The sequence below is a fragment of the Tinamus guttatus genome, unplaced genomic scaffold (genome assembly GCF_059628265.1).
Source record: "Tinamus guttatus ecotype Peru unplaced genomic scaffold, ASM5962826v1 Tinamus_guttatus_pri_ptg000744l, whole genome shotgun sequence".
Taxonomy (NCBI): Eukaryota; Metazoa; Chordata; class Aves; order Tinamiformes; family Tinamidae; genus Tinamus; species Tinamus guttatus.
The window spans coordinates 440,630-459,488 of NW_028289278.1; the positions used below are offsets into that span (position 1 = coordinate 440,630).

At 61.9% G+C, this 18,859-nt stretch overlaps 1 protein-coding gene across 2 annotated transcripts; it reads left to right on the top strand.

The window, feature by feature from the left end:
* Positions 1 to 1,389: 1,389 nt before the first annotated feature.
* SNX27 (sorting nexin 27) lies at positions 1,390 to 18,442 on the top strand. 2 transcript variants are annotated; one of them, XM_088537306.1, is made up of 13 exons: positions 1,390 to 1,694; positions 5,950 to 6,181; positions 9,089 to 9,281; positions 10,042 to 10,106; positions 10,544 to 10,648; positions 11,311 to 11,389; positions 12,673 to 12,836; positions 12,996 to 13,085; positions 14,774 to 14,923; positions 15,037 to 15,165; positions 15,407 to 15,466; positions 16,825 to 16,887; positions 18,297 to 18,442. In XM_088537306.1, exons 1-13 carry the CDS (start codon positions 1,408 to 1,410, stop codon positions 18,342 to 18,344), a joined length of 1,665 nt encoding a protein of 554 aa, XP_088393432.1. In that variant the 5' UTR covers positions 1,390 to 1,407; the 3' UTR covers positions 18,345 to 18,442. The 2 variants fall into 2 exon arrangements, with proteins under 2 accessions (XP_088393432.1, XP_088393433.1); XM_088537307.1 differs by lacking the exon at positions 16,825 to 16,887.
* The last annotated feature ends 417 nt before the right edge of the window (positions 18,443 to 18,859 follow it).

Genomic DNA, 18,859 nt, shown 5'->3' on the forward strand with positions numbered 1-18,859 from the left:
CTGCAGGTGGCACGCGAGGACACGCGGCGCCGGGGAGGTCCCGGCGGAGGAAGGAGGCTGACGAAGGCTCCCCCGCCGCTGCCGTCCCGCGGAGGCCGCGTCGGCGGCGCGGGAGGCCGGGCCCGGTGAGCGCGGCGGAGCTGCGGGCCCGGCCGGCGCCGCCTTCGCTCGCGCCACTCCGGGAGCAGCCTCGGCTGCTGCGGGGCCTCGTCCCCGCGGGGCCTCCTTCAGGTTTCAGCTTGCCCGCGTGGACTTGGGGTTTGGCTTTTTTTTTTAAATCACGTTTATAAAGAAATCCTCCTGAACCCGGACTCCTTCCTGCAACAAGCTCGATGTGTGACAACTTGGGAGCTTCCACCTCTGGTCTCCAGCACGTATCTGGCTGCTCCGGCCTTGGCAAAGGCTCAAACACCCAACTCGGTGTCTCAACATGCTTTTCCCAGCCCCTTTCTCCTGAGGGTAGAGAAATTGTGCCCAGGGTACGTGTTTAGCGTTCAAACCCAGAGGCTGTTTAGTTTGTACCTGTATTTATTTCAATAAATTATTGGTGTCTTCCAATGATGTGGTGACAGGCATGATTGCTGCTGTCCAACTCCACGGGAGCACGTTTAAGGACTGCCTGTCCCATGTTTGAACTGGAAAATACCAACCAGCTTTCCCCGCGCTCCCAGGAATGTTGTTGGTGTTGTAGCTACCGCGGAGGCAGCGTGTTGTAAATGGATATACCTCGCACCTCTTAATACCAAAGCCTGTATATAAGTCCCCCACTCCCTTAACCTGTCAGCCTGTACCAAGTGAATACACGGTGTTATCGATGCCCACGTGCTGGGGTGTGCTGTGGATTTGTTTGTGTCGGCCTGAGCTGCCATCCTGGCTGTTTCCCAAGGGGACAGGGTGCTGCTGTGGTGACCTTGGCCCTGCTTCCTCCTCACCCTGTGGCTCCCCATGTCCTCGCAGCTGGAGCCGGAGTTTGGGGAAGCCTTGGCCAAGCGGTGCCGTGCTCCCTGCTTGGGCCTTGAGGTGAAACAGGCCCTGGGATGGGTGGTGGCCATGGGGCCTTCACGGTGCTGCCTGGGTTCATGGGGAACCCCCCAGGGGGAGGCTGGACGTGCTGCCTGGGCAGGGACGAGGCCTGGTTCCCTCCCCAGGAGTCCCGGGGCCGCCCTGGCCTCCCCCGCGCCCGCCGGGCCCCGCTCGGAGTAGGCCGCGGGCCGCCGCCTCCGGTCGCCATGGAGACAGCGCGGGCCGGGACTACAACTCCCAGCAGCCCCCGCGCCGCCCGCCCTACGCTTCCGGTCGTGCCGCTGGCCTACATCTCCCATGGGCCCCGGCGGGGAGCCGGTGCCCTACGGTGGCCGGCGCGGCGCGGCGGTCGCGTGACGGGCCGGCGGGGCGCTGCTCGCCAAGATGGCGGACGAGGAGGGCGAGGGGCCGCCGCGCTCGGCGGCGCCTCCGCAGCGCAACGGGGGCGGCGGCGGCGGCGCCTCGCCGGGCCCGGGCGGCCCCCGCGTCGTGCGCATCGTCAAGTCGGAGTCCGGCTACGGCTTCAACGTGCGCGGGCAAGTGAGCGAGGGCGGCCAGCTGCGGAGCATCAACGGCGAGCTGTACGCGCCGCTGCAGCACGTGAGCGCCGTGCTGGGCGGCGGCGCCGCCGACCGCGCCGGCGTGCGCAAGGGCGACCGCATCCTGGAGGTGTGAGTACGGCGGGGCCGCCCCGCGGGGAACGGGGCCGGGGGGGGGGGACCGCGGGGCCGCCCCCCGCCGAGCGGAGCCCGCCGCGGCCCTCAGCGGGGCCTCCGGGCGCCGTGGGGGGGTCCAGCGCAGCCGTCACCCCCGGGGCTGCGGAGCCGGCGCCCCCCTCGGCCGGGCTCTGCGCGGGGACGATCCGCTGCTTCCCCATCCCGGCCCTGGAGCCCCTGCTCGTTGCCTGGCGTTAATTAAACGCCCGGAGCGGCTCCTCGCAGCCCTCCCGGGCTGTTTTTCCAGCGCTCCCCTTCGGTTTGTGCCTCATGGGCCGTGTCCGCGCCAAGCCGCGCGGTACCCGCTGGTCTGGGTGTATTTGCAGCCCGCGCCGAGCGGGTGAAGTTCAATCACTCCTTAATTACAGGGAACGGGGAGCAGCGGGAATCCTCTGCCGCCGGCGCGTGCCGGGCGCGGAGGACGGCGGCGTCCGGCAGCGGGAGCGCGTCGGAGCAGCCCCGCGCCGGGGAGCTCGGCCGCGGGATGCGCCGTGTTCCCGTTTGCCTCGCTCCTCCGTGACCCAAATCCTCCGTGCCCTGCTTTCCTGCGCCGGAAAAGCGCTCGGGGCCGGGAGAGGCGGGAGAATCCCGCGCCTGGAGCGTCGGGATCTGCACGAGAGCAGCGTCTATGGAGCGAGGGGATGACGTTCCCCCTCGCGTCGCTGTGGGACGTTTAAAACGGTGCATTGGAAATCACAGGTGTGTTGAAGCTAGGGCCGGAGCCGGGGTTGCTTCCTGGCTTGAGCAGGGAGCGAGTGCGGAGCGAAAGAGCAGGGATCTTCCCCTTTCCGTCGCTTCCGCCCGGCGCGATGCCGAGGGAGAAGGTGCTTTTGCAGGCGCCCGCGTTTCTCCCCGTGGCTTGTGCCAACCCGGCCGCCGGAATGAGCCGCGTGGCCCCAAACTGGCCGCGTGTGCCCGGCTCGCTCCGAGCCTCCTCCTGCCCGGCGCGGGACGGAGCGGCGAACAATAAAACCGCCTCCAAAAATAGCTCCCGCTTCCCTTCCTTTCCAGCACCCTGCGCACAATGGCGGGGGCGGCGTTCCCGGGAGCCGGCCCAGCCGCCGCTTTTGAGGCTCCCGGAGCCGCCGGCTCCGGCTTTTTCGCCGGAGCCCGGGAGAGGCGACTCTTGCTCCGCGATGGAGTTTCCTCAGCTCTCGCCCGCTCTCCCATGTGGAGCGGCCGCGAGTAACGGGATATTTCCCGTGCGGGAAGCCGTCCGCGGGATCCGTCGCTCCCGGCTCTTCTCCCGCACTCGGAGCCGGATCCCAGGCTCTCAGTGGCACCGGCAGCACCACGAAGCCCAACCCGCTGCTCGGGCTGTTTCCAGCGGCGCTCGGAGGTTCCTTGGGATCCTTGTGCTTGGCTTTAAAAAGGAAACTCCCGCGTTGCCGTCCGAGCTTCGGAGGCTCCTTTTCTACCTCCTTTGGCTCTCAGTGGCTCCCCGGGTGTTTGTGGGGGCTGCAGGTGCCGGGAACAGGCGGCGAACGCGGATTTGGTTCCCGAGCGTCGCAGGCGCGGGGAGGAGCCGCTCGCCGGCGCCCGGCTCGTTTGCAGGGACGTTCGCCCGGAGTAACGGAGCGGATGGAGGAGGGATTCGGCCTTCGATGCCGCTGACCTGCAGCGGAAACCTGCCCGGCTCGAGCCGTGATTCCGGAGGAGACGATTCCTGGGAAATGGGCACCTGCTGCTCCGGAGGAGTCGCAGCCCCAGGGATGCGCCGGGTGCTCCCCAACCCTTCCGAGAAGAGGGATGCGAACCGCTTCCCTCCCTCCTTCCCTTTCCGTGCGCCGGGACGGCTCCCGAGGAGGAGCAGGAGCAGCCGCGTGGCCTCCCCTCGTGCCGGGGAGCGTCCGGACGAGGAGCCCAGCGGGAGAGGCGGCAGCGCCGGAGCCGCTCTCCTCATTCCCGGGAATGGCAATGCCAAAGCCGGCCGCTCGCTCCCATTCGCGCCGTCGCTCCGCTCGGCTCCTCCGGGCCCCCGCGCGATCCCGTTTCTCGGAGCTGTTCGCGCCGCGGAGCGCCGGAGCCGTCGGCTCCGCGGAGGCGTCTCGCGGTTTGCGGTCGCGGCTCCTCGGGGACCTCTCGGCTCCTCGGGGACCTCCCGCCTTTGCATATTGCTCTGCAGCTGGAAAACCAAAGCCGCCGGCGCGGGCGGCCGCTGGAAGTTTGCCTGCCCGAGCATCCAAAACGTTTTCCCTCTTCTCGGCAAACGGCTTCCTACCTGCCGAGGGAATATTTGCTCGCTTTGCAGTAATATCCAAATTCAATTAAAAGTTGCTCCCAGCAGCTGCTGCGCGGCCTCCAGCTCCGGAGCGGCCTGGGGGCTGTCGGGCTGAATCCGTAGGCGCCGCGGGAGGTGTTTCCGTGCGGAGCTATTCTGGGGTTTGGGATTAGCCGCTTGGCCAGGTCGGAGCAGGGAGGCGTTGGATCCGCCATGGGGGGTGCCCGCTAAGCTCATTAGCTCCGTCTGCGTTTCCAGAGCCTCTCCCGGGAGGCGTCCCAAGGAGCGGAGACTTCCAGGAGTCCCCATGGGCTGCAGGAGCCGGGCGGGTGCAGGCGGGCCCTTAACTATAACTTAAAAGCCGCTTCCTGAGCGGCTTCTTCCTTGGGCTGCCGCTTTCCGGCGGAGCGAAGTGCCGAGGCAGAGCCGGGCCTCCATCTCGGGAGCTTCGTGCTGGTTTTCCTCCTCTGAATTTCCTCGTCATCCCTGGACAGGCAGGGAGTTGGGGGTTAGGAGCCGTGTTCCCGGCGGGTGAGTCATTCCGGGTGCCGGCGGGGGGACATGGAAGCGCGCCGGCTCCGCGGAGCTGCCTCCCCGGCTGGGACCGGGAAGGGTTTCGCTCGCGGGTGGGCGCTGCTGGTCCCGCGATTCCCGGCATTCCCGGCTCCGGGGCGCTGCTGGTCCCGCGATTCCCGGCATTCCCGGCTCCGGGGTGCTGCTGGTCCCGCGATTCCCGGCATTCCCGGCTCCGGGGTGCTGCTGGTCCCGCGATTCCCGGCATTCCCGGCTCCGGCGCCTCCCTTGGGGGAGAAGGTGCCACCGGAGGCGTGAGGAGCATCCTCGGGAAGCGGGGCCGGAGCTCGGGAAGCAGGGCCCGTGCGGCCTCGCGCAGTCGAGGACCCGGCACCGAGGCCGACGTTTGGCCTCCGGAATCGGCTCCGCTGCCCTCGGAGCCCCGCGGAGCCGCGAGGAAGCCTGGCCCTTTGCACAGAGCACAAGCACTGGATTTGCTTCTATTTTGCTGTTTTTTGCCATTTTTCCCCCCTTTGCTTTTCTGAACTTGGTTCAGAGCCCGGGCCGCGTCACCCAGGTTTGTAAGCTGAGATCGTGGCTTTCCAGGATGATTCCTCAAAGGAGCCGGCTCGAGCAAAGGCGGTCGATGCAAATTGATAAGAGCTTTTTCATTTGAGCGCCGGGGCTTGCAGAGCAACCCGGGCGCTCGATTCCAGGCCAGCCCGGAACAGCAGAGGGAATTCGCTCCCTCTGTTTGCTCGTGCGGAGCTTTAGGGCAGAGAAATTCCTGGCTGTGAAGGAAAACACCCCAGGGCTGAGGCTGGGTGGCAGCACCACGAGGCTCCAGGTTTGTTCCAGGCTTGGTTTTGGGGGCCAAGGGGCCTGTCACCCCTTTTTGGGCTCTTATCGGGCCCTGTCCGGGCTGGGAAGCTCCGTGTGCCGGTCGGGTGTCCTCGCGTCCCCCTGCCCCGTGTTCCCTGCTCGCCCGGGAGCTTCGGCTGCTCCAGGGAATCCGGCTCTCTCGGGGACGTGCAGGAGGTCACGCAGCGTTCGGGGGGTGAATAAACGCCAAAACCTGCCAAATTGGGTTAAAACACCCAAAGGGTTTTTCTTGTGAAGAAATTGGAGCTGCGCCCGAAGTCATTCAACGTAACTTGATAACTAATAATCCGAGAAATCCCTGCTGGGACAAGGGGTGAACGGAGCTGGGAAGGAAGCGCGGGGCACAGGGCTGCGGCCGCCGCCGCTTCCCGCGCGGAACCGAGTTGCAAAACGCGCTCCTGCCAAAGCAGAACTTGCAGGACGTTAGCGTGGGAAGCGAGCGGGGGGTTGGCCGGGGTGCTGCTTTTCCGGGGTGTTTTTTATTCCTCCTCGGCTTGTGCAATCCCGCAGGAGAGCCCGTGCGGGGCCTCTCCGCGCGGCGCCCGGCTTCGCTTTGCAGTCCCGCTCACGGATTCTCCGCTTCCCCTTTTACAGGAACGGGGTGAACGTGGAAGGGGCGACCCACAAGCAAGTGGTGGACCTGATCCGCGCGGGAGAGAAGGAGCTGATCCTCACCGTGCTGTCGGTGCCGCCCCACGAGGCCGACAACCTCGACCCGAGCGATGACTCTTTGGGGCAGTCGTTCTACGACTACACGGAAAAACAGGCCGTGCCCATCTCCATCCCCACGTACAAGCACGTGGAGCAGAACGGCGAGAAGTTCGTGGTTAGTATCGGCGCGACGCCGGCGCCGCGGGAGAGCGCCCGCAACGGACGCGGTAGGAGGTTGATTCTGGCTTGTTAGGGAAGGCCGCCTGTGGGAAGGGAGTTTTTTTTGCCGCATTCCCAGCATTTCCCTTCCCGGAGGGTTATGTCAGGCTGGGGAGACCCGGCCGTGCTCCGTGCGGGAATTCTCGTTGCGCTCCTGTGATCTCCGAGGAATCTCATCACTTCGTATTGCAGAGAACCGCTTCATTTTGTTTTTCCTCTTAGGTAGGTGAAGTTTGAGCTAATTATGGATTATATTAACTGCCGAATCAGATATTACCGTGAGGGCTCGGCCTCTCCGCTGCCGTTATCGGACGAGGTTTAACGCTGGAATCCAGTTTTCTTGGTGGTGCTGGTGCTTGGAGCACAATATCTGCTCCAGAGGGAGACGCTGGTGCCGGGCCCTGCGCTCGGCCTCGGGGCGTCCCGGCTGTTGAAAAAGCAGCCGTAGGGAACGGCCCCATCCCGGTGGATCGCTGCAGCGCGGGGGCAGCTCAATGCCCAGCTCCCGCTCCGGAGGCGCCGCGGGAAGAGCTTCGGCTCTCCCTTTCCTGCTGCAACGCGTTTGCTGCTTGTTTGGGATGCGCTGAGGCCAACCTCCTCCTTCCCCTCCTCCTCCTCCTCCTCCCTGCTGGGTGGCAGCGAGTGGGACAGGAGAGGAATCCAGCCCGGAACGGGTGTCTGACCGGAGCAGCCGTCGTGTTCCGGGACCTGCGCTGTGGCCTGCGCCGCAGAGCACTCGGGGCCCTGAGGCTGCGGCTGGCTGCCAATCATGAATGAATCATAGGATCATGGAATACTCAAGGTTGGAAGGGAGCTCTAGGGATCATCCAGTGCAGCCCCCTGCACACGCAGGGTCACCTAGAGCACGTGGCACAGGGCTGCGGCCAAGCGGGTTTGAAGATCTCCAGAGAAGGAGACTCCACAACCTCTCTGGGCAGCCTGTTCCAGGGCTCTGGCACCTTCACTGGGAAGGGATTTTTCCTGAAGTTCCTGTGGAACTTTTGGTGCTTCCGTTTGGGGCCGTTTCCTCTAGTTGTGTCGGTGGCCACCAGTGCAAAGAGGCCGCCCCATCCTCCTCACGGCCTCCCTTGAGGTACTTCTAGACACTGCTCAGGTCCCTCTCAGCCTTCTCTTCTCCAGCTGAACAGGCCCAGCTCCCTCAGCCTCTCCTCACAGGGCAGATGTTCCAGGCCCCTCCTCATCCTCGGAGCCCTGCGCTGGCCTCTCTCCAGCAGCTCCACATCCCTCTTGTCCTGTGGAGCCCAGAACTGGACACAGTCCTGCAGATGTGGCCTCAGCAGGGCTGAGCAGAGGGACAGGGCCCTGAGCAGCCGCGGGGCCGGGGTCCTTCTCCACCTTGGGCTAAGGAAGGGGCTGAGCGGGGGCCACTTTCCACATCCAGACGCGGGAAGGCTCCAGCTCCGCATCCCCATCGTCCTTTTCCACTCTTTCTGCGCTGCCTCCGCTTTGCCGGAGCTAAGGTGTGTTCTGGGCGCCGAAGCCGAGGGACTCGGAGCGCGATGCCGAGCGTGGGGCGCCGCGGCTCCGACCCGCTCCGCCTCGTGCCGGAGGTTTCCATCACGCTCCACCCGGACACCCGCGGGGGACGGAGCGGCTCCCGGCTCATCGCTTTTCCCGCTCCGAGCTGCCGCTGGAAGCGCTCTCCCGGGAAGCCGTGCGGCGGCGGCCCCGGAGCTCCCCTGTCTCCATGCGGGACGGCCGGGGAGCCGGGAGCTCTCCTGGGAGCCGCCGCGCTTCCAGGCGGGATGCTGCCCGCTTGGGTGGCTGGAAGGGCCAGGAGCAAAAGGGGCTTTGGAAGAAGCCGAGTGGCAGGAGCGTGGGGGCCTTCCCGGCATCAGCCCCCCATGGAGTCCCAAGAGGGCGCAACGCTTTAAAAAAAAAAAGAGGAAATCAAAGGTTTTATTGGAAAATGGTCCCTTCTGGAGGTGTCTGCTCAGGTATTTGGAGCGCAAACGTGAAGTGATGCAGGAGTTGGGGAGCGTTTTGGCTCCGCTCTTCCTGGGAGCCGTGGAGCCCTCGGGGTGGCGGCGGGAGCTCCCGGCTCCGGGATGCTCCGCGGCGGAGGAAGGGCTGCGGCTGCCAGCGCTTCCCTGTGCAGCATCCGGAAAAGCGCGGAGCTGCTCGCGGAGGGAACCTGCTGCTCCTGGGGTTTTCCTCATCTCCGAGGCCCTATTAATGTCCCTGGATAAAATCCCGCTTAACTCGCGGGATAGAGCAGATCGGCTTTAAAAATGGAGGCGGCTGCTTAACAAATGGGAAGGGAATTCCCTGGAGAGCATTGAAACGCCGCGGAATGTGCTGCAGCCGTAGCGCCGCTCCGGGCTGCTCGTCTGGGCCCAAGCCCTAATTCCCTAAGGGTGTCCCAGGAAAGCTGGGAGAGCGTGCGGATAGCAGGGATGCTGGTGAGTGAGGGGGGACGGGTGTGAGTTGAAACACAGGCAGTTCCACCTCTGTGTGAGGAAGAACAACCTTGCTGTGAGGGTGACAGGGCCCTGGAACAGGCTGCCCGGAGAGGCTGTGGATGCTCCTTGTCTGGAGATCCTCAAACCCACCTGGTTGCAATCAGGTGCCCCGTGCTCTGGGTGTCCCAGCTGGAGCCGGGATTGGCCTGGATGATCCCTAGAGCTCCCTCCCGACCTCAGGGAATCTGCGTGACTCCGTGGGGTGTTTCTACGTGATCGCCTTCCCGTGGGATCCCGCGTGCAGGAGGCGGCTGCCAAGGGCCGTGTCCAGGTCCAACCCCGGGCGTCCCGCTCCGTCCAGGATCTCCCGCGTGCGCGGGGATCCGGAGCGGCTCCGGGCGGGCTCGAACGCCGCCGACGCTCCGCTCTGCTCCCCGCAGGTCTACAACGTGTACATGGCCGGCCGGCAGCTCTGCTCCAAGCGCTACCGCGAGTTCGCCATCCTGCACCAGAACCTGAAGCGGGAATTCGCCAACTTCACCTTCCCGCGGCTGCCCGGGAAGTGGCCGTTCTCGCTGTCGGAGCAGCAGCTGGACGCCCGGCGGCGAGGCCTCGAGGAATACTTGGAGAAAGGTGAGGAATCCTTGGAAAAAAGGTGAGGAATCCTCGGGGAAGGGCGGCGCTGAGGCTGCTGTGCCGCCCTCCTCGCCGGTGGGAAGCAATTCCCCAGGGTACATCCAGCTGGGGTGATCCTAAAGCTTGAACTTTCCTGACATTTGCTTATCCAGGGAGGAAAGGAGGGTTTTTTTTGTAGCCAGGTTGGGTTTTAGTGCTGAAAAGCTGTGGAGGGAGCTCAGCGGCGCGGGCCTGCTGGCTGCCAGGGCACTGAAAGCAGCAGAACGTTTAATTAGTTCTTAATGAGTGAAGCATCCTGTAATAATAAAGGTGAGCTTTTATTTATCATGTCGTGCTTCTTGCCAGCAATCTGAGACTGAGGAAGAGGAGGGCAGCTTTAGAGGGGGAGAAGGCTGCATTTGAGACCTCTTTCATGGGGGCTCTTCAGCCTGGTACCAGGCTCTGTTCTCAGCCAGCACCTGAAATTAAAATCCCTCTTTCTGCAATAAATGGTGGCTCCCACCTGGTATCTCAGCCCTGTCTTTTCCAGCTCCCTGGTCTTAATCTTCATTTATAGGTAGGATGGGGGAGAGTGGTTGAGTTTTAGAGGCAACACGATACAGTTTGGGTCTAAGACCCAACTGAACTTGGCCTGGACTTGTGAATACTTCCAGTCCCTCTGGAAGAACTTCCTGGAGGCAGAAGTGCTATTTAGGATTCCTTGTCCCCTCTCGGAGCGTCCCGCACGTCCCGCTGACGCCTGCTCTCTGTCCCGCAGTGTGTTCCATACGAGTCATCGGGGAGAGCGACATCATGCAGGAATTCCTCTCGGAGTCGGACGAGGTGGGTGCAGCGGGGGGCACCCAAACTCGGCCTCCTCCCTTGCAGACGGAGGCCACAGACGCTCGGGAAGGCCATAGCAGGTGGCAAGGACGCTCCCTGCCAACTATATGTGTTTTTAAGCATTTCTCTGGTGTTGGAATCAGGTTTCCGAGGCTGACAGAGCAGCTGGGCTTTTTCTTGTTATTAGAAGTGACCATGCATAAGTGGCCCTTTTAATTAGCCAATCCAAGGGCCTCGTGCAAGTCCATACAGCTCAGGGCGCGTGAGCAAATCCAAGCAGCTGCCTTGGATGTGCTGAGTCTGCTGGATCTGTGGCCTAAATGATGCCCAGTTTCCATAAGCAGCTGTGCTGGAGTCCCCAGGGCTGGGGGGTGACTCCAAGCGCCGGCGAGCCGATCTGAAGGGGATTCCTGCCTTATTTTCCTTCCCTCCTCTAGAACTACAACGGCGTCTCGGACGTGGAGCTCCGAGTAGCGTTGCCGGACATAACGACGGTGACGGTCAGGGTCAAAAAGAACAGCACCACAGACCAGGTGTACCAGGTGAGCGGGGTATCCCGAGTTTCCACGCGGCTCCGGTGGGTGCTGGCGTGCCGGACGCGTCCGGCCTCGCTGGAGCAGCCTTTCCTTTGGCCTGGCTGCGGATACGGAGTCATCTCCGAGTTAATTTTTCCCTGATAATATCTCAGAGCTGGCGGGTGGTTCTAAGCACCTCGGTTGTGTGTTAGGGCTGCATCCGTTGCCCAAGTGTCATCGGGGCTCCATGACAGGACAAGTCGAGCGTTTGGGGACAGCAGGAGCAGGTTGCTGGTTTCCTAGGGGCACCCAGCCCGGCACTTTAAGTGGAAAATTGAGAACAACTGACTCCAGCCAGCACTGAAGGAAAAGCTCTCCACGGATGGGGGGAATGGGATGGAAGGGAGCAAAGGGGACCTCGTTGTCAGTAGTGGTGGCACTTCATCAAGAGTGGCTCACAGGAAGGCAAAAGTGGGAGATTCTGAGCCTTGCTAAAGGAAAAAACCCTGATTTTGTTTTATTTTATTCTGCTAGAAGCATATTCAGCATTTCCTCGGTGACTAATACCTGGGGCTAGTGGAAGCTTGCGAGAAACCTGCATGAAGTCGGCCTTTGCCTCGCGGAAGGGCTGCTGGAATTTGGCTCCTGTTTTGCTGACTCCGTTTTCCCGATTGTGTTTTGCTCTTCAGGCTGTGGCTGCGAAGGTCGGAATGGACAGTATTACCGCAAACTACTTCGCCTTGTTCGAGGTGATCAATCACTCCTTTGGTGAGTCTGTTAATTAATCCCCGCGGTGCTGAGAAACCACCGAGGCCGGCGCCGCGCGCGGGGGCTCCCGCCTGTGTCTCGGAATGAGCCTCGGGCACAGGGGGGTCTAGCAACGAGGAGCCCCCGGGTTTTCCGTTCGGAAGGACCAAAGGGTTTGGAAAAGCAGCCGGGATCGCTGAAACGCAGCTCCCTGCGGGGAGGGCAGGGCCGGCCGTGTCCTTGTGCCGAAGGGGCCGGATTGAGGCGCGCTCCAGTCCGCGCTCCGGCGGGGAGCGCGGAGTGATGGCCGGAGGCAAGTCCCCTTTTCCTAAGGGATGCGTGTTGGGAAGTGCAGCTGGTTTTGCCGTGTTCTCTGCATCCCCACGTAGCCGAGGCTGCACTGGGGCATTTCGAGGGTTTCTCCTGGCACTTGTGGCTGGCGCTGGGAGCTCCGTGTCTGTTTGCCCCAGCTGCAGAGGGCCCGAAACCGGGCGGTCGTGCCACAAAACGTGGGCAGGACTCTCTTTTTTTATTTCTTTTTCCCCTGTGCTGGCCTGTGAGCCAAGTTCTTTCGCATAACTAGTCAGCTCCTTTATTTCTATTCAGTCTTCCCTGTACCCTTCAAGCTTACCCAAAAGCCCAGGCTTGCACTTTCCTGACACTCGCTCTGAACAATCACTTATTCCTATCTGGATACATTCCGTTTAATTCCCCTGGAAACTGTAAGCTCCATCTGCAGGAAGACAGGGCCCGTATTCCACCCGATACAGAAGACTTGCTGCTGAGCAGGGTGTCCCTGGCTCGTCCCTTGGCTGCTCCCTGCCTAGAGCAGCTGCATCCACAGGGAATTCCTGCCGGCAATTACGCGGGAGGTGGTTGCAAGGGGCCAGCATCCCAGGCTGCGGAAGCAGATACTGAGAAAACGGTGGGATTTGATCAGGGATGGGGAGGGAGGAGCCTCAGAGGCAGAGTTGGGGTCTTCATCCCCAAAAGTTTCAAAAGTTCCATAGGAACTTCAGGAAAAATCCCTTCCCAGTGAGGGTGCCAGAGCCCTGGAACAGGCTGCCCAGAGAGGTTGTGGAGTCTCCTTCTCTGGAGATCTTCAAACCCGCTTGGCCGCAGCCCTGTGCCACGTGCTCTAGGTGACCCTGCGTGTGCAGGGGGCTGCACTGGATGATCCCTAGAGGTCCCTTCCAACCTTGAGCATTCTGTGATTCCATGATCCCGGCTGGAGAACGGGGCGACGCTCCGTGGGCCGGCTCGGCCGCTCCCGGCGCGCTCACCGTGCCCTGCGCTCCTTGCAGTGCGCAAGCTGGCGCCCAACGAGTTCCCCCACAAGCTCTACGTGCAGAACTACACGTCGGCCGTGCCGGGGACCTGCCTCACCATCCGCAAGTGGCTCTTCACGACGGAGGAAGAAGTTCTCCTCAACGACAACGACCTGGCGGTCGCCTACTTCTTCCACCAGGTGCGTGTTGGGATGCTCCGCAGCTCCGAAGCTTTGCTGGAGCTGAGCCAAGCGCTGGGCTCCCAGGCCCACCCCAAAGGCCAAGGAGGGCTGTTATGACACGGTGAAGAGGTCCCGTTGTCCTCACATCATCACATTTCCATTTTTTCCCCTATTTAGGCTGTTGATGACGTCAAGAAGGGCTACATCAAAGCCGAGGAGAAGTCCTACCAGCTACAGAAGCTGTGTGAGCAGAGGAAGATGGTCATGGTGAGTTCATCTTCCCTGTGCCGTTTGCTTCCTCGGGCAGGCAGATTCCAGCGCCGTGCCTGGAAATTCAGTGCATGCCACTCCGGCAAACACGGCTTTCCTTGGAAAGCCGGAGAGCTGGGGGGTGTGGGCTTAGCGTGGGCGGGATTGGCGGCTGTGCAGCCACCAGGAATGCCGGGCACGGCGGGAAGCTGTGCCCAAGGCTCTGCCACGGGTGCCCCAAAAAGCCTCCTTGCCCCCAGCGAGTCTGTGCAGGGGGAGATGGGGGCATTTCCTTGGCAAGATCCCACCTTGACTTGGCTCCAGACAAGGCGGTGATTAAAATCTGTGCGCTCTTGCCAGCGTGGAAAGGTGAGGTGCTGGAAATGGGATGGAGCAATCCTTCCCCTGCTGCCCTTTGGGGACAGGGAGGCTTTCTTTCCAGGATTTGAGAGGCAAAAGTCTCCCTGTGCCTCAGGTTGTCCCTCGGATAGTGCTGTACAAGCTGAGGGAAGGGCTGGGATCAGCTCTGGCCATAAATCCAGCGGATCCCCTCTCAGTGCCTTAGTTCCTTGTCTGTCCAGCAGAAATCTTTCCAAATTGGAAGTTCTGCAGGAGCCCTGGGCTCCAGTCTGCTCCGGGGATCCTCTTCCCGCGTTGCCCATCCTGGGGATTCGGGTTGACCCTGGGCCGGACGCGGGGCAGGGGCTGCCGCAGCAGCGACGTGGAGGGGACCCTGCCCGTCCCCGCGGGACCGGCCGCCCCTTCCCCAAGGACGGGGCTCGCGACCCCCTCTGCGCCCCGGGGTGCACCCAGCGGGGCCACCCGAACTGCTGAGCCGAGAAGCTGGGCTCTAATAAACCCTTAATAATTAACTGATGGCGGGGATGAGTAAATAGAGCCTTCCTCCTACGGATAACCTGTGACCCTGCGGTTCCGAGCTGGATGAGCAGGAGGGTTTGAGTCACCGGGAAGGCCTTGGCAGCACCTCCCTGCAGCCCAGCAGCATCTCAGGGCTGTGGAAATGGTGTCAAATCAGCTCCTTTTGGGCAAACGTGGAGGCCGGCCGGGGCGGAGCGGAGCTGCCGGAGGCGCCGGCAGCCCCCGGAGCGCCGGGAGCTCCGAAGGCCGGAGCCGGTTGTGCCGCGCTGTCCGCTCCGGCTCCCGGCGCTGCTCGGGAGCCTTTTCCCTTGTGTTTTAAAAGCAAGAAATAGTCCATGTACTTCCTAAACCTTTCTGCTGGATAGAGCGTTGGCATCCCAGGGCTGTGAGAAAGCCTGATTCCACAGCACCCTTTTTTTTCCCCTTTTTTTAAATCTAATTTTCAACTAGTGACGGCAGAAGGTTCCGAGCTGCCCAGGCTGGCCCTGTCCTTATTCCACCCTGTGACCAGTTTCCTCTCCCCACCGAGGCCCCAGGGCCCTGGATGCTGCTCGGGATTGCTCCCGACCCTTGGGAATGCTACCCTTGGGAATGCTCAGGCTACCTGGGGGCTCCTAAAAGCTCTACCTGGCCGCAGGCACCCTCGAGAGACCCTGGGGCCAGCTCAAAAAATAAATAAATCGGTAAATAAACCAGACTCGCTGAAGGGGATCCGGCCTTCCTGAACCTGGGTGCAGTGAGGGGGTTCGGAGCGTGCGGGTGTTGCAACAGGCGGGCGCGGGGGTCCTTCCCTGCGGCCCCAACGGTGTCGCGGGCTCTCCTGGCAGTACCTGAACATGCTGCGGACGTGCGAGGGCTACAACGAGATCACCTTCCCGCACTGCTCGTGCGACTCGCGGCGGAAGGGCCACGTCGTCACCGCCATCAGCATCAAGCACTTTAAGCTCCACGCGTGCACCGAGGAGGGCCAGCTGGAGGTGAGGGACGCGGCGCGGGGACGTCCCCACGCCGGGGACCGCGGCCCGAGCGCGGCCTCTCGCGGAGGCTGCGGCCGCCCCGGGCCCTGATCCGGGCTTTGCTCCTGCTGCAGAACCAGGTCATAGCGTTCGAATGGGACGAGATGCAGCGGTGGGACACGGACGAGGAGGGGATGGCCTTCTGCTTCGAGTACGCGCGAGGAGAGAAGAAACCCCGATGGGTTAAAATCTTCACCCCGTATGTAAGTGCCCCCCTTGTCTGCGTCCTCGCTAACTAGAGGCCCTGACCTGCTGATTTTCCTTGGAAAACCTGGGAGCGAGTGTCCAGTGCTCCCGTTCCGAGCCGGGGAGGACGTGGCCGCCAGGAGGAGCCAGCGGAGCGGGAAGCTGGCCCGGCTCTGGCAGGCAGCGGCTTTCCCTGCAGCTGGAAGCGGAGCCGGTGGCCCGGGATGGCGCTCTGAGGCGGCCGCTCTCTCTTTGCAGTTCAACTACATGCACGAGTGCTTCGAGCGGGTCTTCTGCGAGCTCAAGTGGAGGAAGGAGGTAAGAACCCAGCGCCGCAGGGAACCGCTCCGCCGTTTCCACCAGGCTTCTTCCAGCCGCTTCCCGCTTAGCCTGAGCGGGAAAAACCGGCGCAGGGAGCACGGCCAGAGCCGCGGAGCAGCGATCCCGGGTCTCCCTGCCGACTGTTGGGGCTCCAGGCTCTCCGGGAAGAGAGTTTCCCGCTGCGGTCGGAGCAAGGAGCTCCTGGGCTCGGGCTCCCTGGTGTCCTCTGTTGAAAGCAGCCGGCAAAACCTGCGGCTGGCGGAGGGGGTTGTGCAGGTTGCCGAATTGTTCGGAACCGGCTGCGAGAGCCTCCAGCAGGAAGCTCCTGGGAAGAGCGGGGCGGGTTTCGGTTGTTCCCTGATCCCAGTGCTCCGCTCTGGAGGGCCGTGCTGCCCTCCTGAGACCCGGCTCCCACTGGGAATGCTGGACTCCTGCCCTGGATAGGGGCAGGAAAGGAAGCCGGTGACTCCGTGTGCTCTGCTCCGTCTGGTCCTCCCTTCCATCGGGGAGCCATTTCCTCAGCTCGTCTTCATCCGCCAGCCTCTGTGTTGCCCCATTGCCTTGCCCCACATCTGTCATCCCAAGGGATTGCTCCCCTCTGCTTAGCTTGTATGGAAAAGGTAGGAAAGTGTTGGAAAAGCAGCATCAGGGCTAGCTCAGCCAGCCCCAGGGTGCTCTGGCTTGGTGATAGCCCCCTTTTTCGGCTGTGAAATCGCAGTGCTCCATCAGGAACATCTTGTCCCCTCTCTGCCGTCCCAAGACGTTGCCGTCCCTTGAGGGATGGCAGAGAAGCAGCTGCTGGAGGTTGGATCCTCTCCTGTTGTCCTCGCCGTGGTCAGTGCTGTTGCCATCAGGCCTCCTGCTGCTGACGTGGTTTTTGCCGTGGTTTTTGCCTGCTGTTGGTACCTACAGCAGAGCCTAAAGGCAGCAAGTCTGAAACCAGGACCATGGAGCTGCCTCATCTTGGAGGCACCTACGAAGAAACGATGCCCCTTTTCCCTTTTCCTTTCCCAAAGGCTTCCTCTCTGCTGTGCCTTGGCCTGGGACAGGGACGCTCCTGTCCCACCCGGCCGGGATCTGGTTTGGCACCGTGCTGGGATGCAGGGAATACGCCCAAGGCAGCCCCTTCCCTGAGGCTCATTCCGGACTGTGAAGCAGAAGCTGCTCCGGTTAATTCTCCAGAACGGAGCTCCCTGGATCCCCAGCGGCGTTGCTGGAAGGACGGGCAGGAATCGGCTCCGGACACCGTTGCCTCCCGGCTCTCCGTGAGCTGCTCCGGCCCTGGAGCCAGCGCAGGGGATCCCGCCGTGGCCTCTGCTTTTTATTTATCTCCTTTTTTTTTTTCCCTTATAAAGGTGGAGGAGGAAGCAGCAGACAAGGATAACAAGAACTGCAGTAAAGACAATATGTGCAGCAAGGTAACGGGGCCGAGACCAGCGTCCGTGCGCTCCGAGCCAGCCCGGCCGCCGCGCGGAGCGGCTCCGGCCTCGGCGTTCCCGACCCTCTTAGTGTAGAACAGCCTCTTTTCCCTAGTGGCTTCTCCTTCTCGGAGGGAACGGCAAGATCCAATTCCCTGCTGCTGCTTTCCATGGCATGAGGACAATGTTTTGATGGCAAAAGGGACGAGCGCTCCGGCCCCGCGCTTCCTCTAGGGATGAGGACTCGATCCTGGAAGCTGCAGCCGGCTGTGCGCTTCGGCCGGGTGTTCCCTAGGGATGGAGCAAAGACCCTTTGGGGTGACAACCCTTCTCAGTGCTGCTGTAATAGAGGGGAGCAAAACCCCCTGCGTCACCGCGCGGCATCAACGCGTCCCTCACGCTGCTCCGTCCATCCATTCCGCATTAACTGCCCAGCTTTCCAAGCCAACAGTCTCAAGCGGCTTCAGGATGCGCCAGGTCCAACAGGGAATGTCGCCTGCCCATCCCTACGGGGCTGCGGTTCCGGAATTCCGCTCCTTTGCTCCGGCCTTGGCCCCAGCCGCGGTCGGAGCGTTTAGCGAGGCACAAAGGAGCTTCCCGGGCTGCGAGCTGCTGCTCACGGTGTCATCCCCAAAACGCCGGGCATCAAATGGGGTCAAAACCCCTTTTTTGCCTGGTCTGGAAGCCGCAGGGGCCGGTGCAGGACGTCGCCTGTCCCCAAAGGGCTCCGTCCACTCTGTGGCCTCTTGCCCAGCCCTGTGGGGCCCTGGTGCCTCTTCCCGGGGCCTTTCCCTAACGGATCAGTGAATGGAAGGCAGGGAACTTGCTTTTCCTTCCTCCTTAAGCTGCTTCTTCCGCTGTGCTAACCATCCCATTACTTCCCTGTCAGGAATATGGCTTTTTGTCCCCGCGTGGTTTGTGGAGCTCTGTGTGGCTTCGGGCTCGGGGAGGCCTCGCTTTGGCTCCGGTGGCTCCGGCGGCTCCGCAGCCCTCGGCTGCCCCGTCCCGGAGGAGCAGCGGGCAGGGAAGGGCGATTCCAAATCGGGAGCCATTCAGACCCGTCACTTTAGCAATTTTTCTCTCCCTGGTGTAAAATAAAAAGATGGATGGACCTTGGCAGCTCCTTTTCCGATGTATTTAGTGCTCGGCCAAGCGCTGACCGTCCCTCGCTCCGGCAGCGGCTCGGGAAGAGCGGGAAGACGCAGGGGATCCGGCCGCGCTCATTGGGCTTGTTTGGAGCTTCCGACCTTATTTTGGGATTTTTAGGGATGAGGGGGGGCTGGGGCTGAGCCTGGCCGCTTTGCTCCTGCCTCCCGCTTGTGCTGCGGAAATCCCGGGCTCCTCCGGCTCGCGGAATTCCCGGTGCCTTCCCGGCGGCCCCCGTTAACGTCCCGTTTCTTCTCTTGCAGAACATCTTCCAGATGGTCAGGTCACACCAGAGGGACGCGGCCACTTAGCCCCGGCACCGAGGACCGTAACACCCCCCCTCCCCCCAAATTAACACTTAAAATTGTTATTGTATTAAAGCCCTTAAACTAAATATTATTAATAATAATGCCATTTGTGAACGTCATGTTTTGGGAATTAAGCGAGTAGGGAAGCAGCCAGAAAAGCAGGGACCCCCCCGGGCTGTTGTGTCCCCTTTCCCCTGGAGTCCCGTGTTAAGACGGACTGTACTTATATTTTTTACAACCTGGTATGGAAGCATCATCCATTTGCACTGTTCAGACGTATGTATGTATGTAAAAAAAGCCCCCAAGAAGCTCTATATCCCAGTACCGTGCACGCCGATACGTATATATATTTCTTTTAAAGTTTTGGAGCGGTGGCAGTAGCTTTTTTTTAAGCTTGCGTTTCCACACGCGTCTGTCCTTCAGCCCCAGTGTCTTTCTATCTAAAAAAACTAACTTTAGAGAAAAAAAAGAGTAAAAAGAAAAAAAAAATAAGGGGGGGAAAGGGCAAAGCCCCAGTG

Excerpts from the sequence above, each read along its gene's own strand:
- SNX27 (XM_088537306.1), top strand. The coding sequence starts at position 1,408 with ATGGCGGACGAGGAGGGCGAGGGGCCGCCGCGCTCGGCGGCGCCTCCG. Across the intron at positions 9,282-10,041 it reads CGAGGAATACTTGGAGAAAG|TGTGTTCCATACGAGTCATC; the intron begins GTGAGGAATCCT and ends TCTGTCCCGCAG. Across the intron at positions 15,467-16,824 it reads AGCTCAAGTGGAGGAAGGAG|GTGGAGGAGGAAGCAGCAGA; the intron begins GTAAGAACCCAG and ends TCCCTTATAAAG.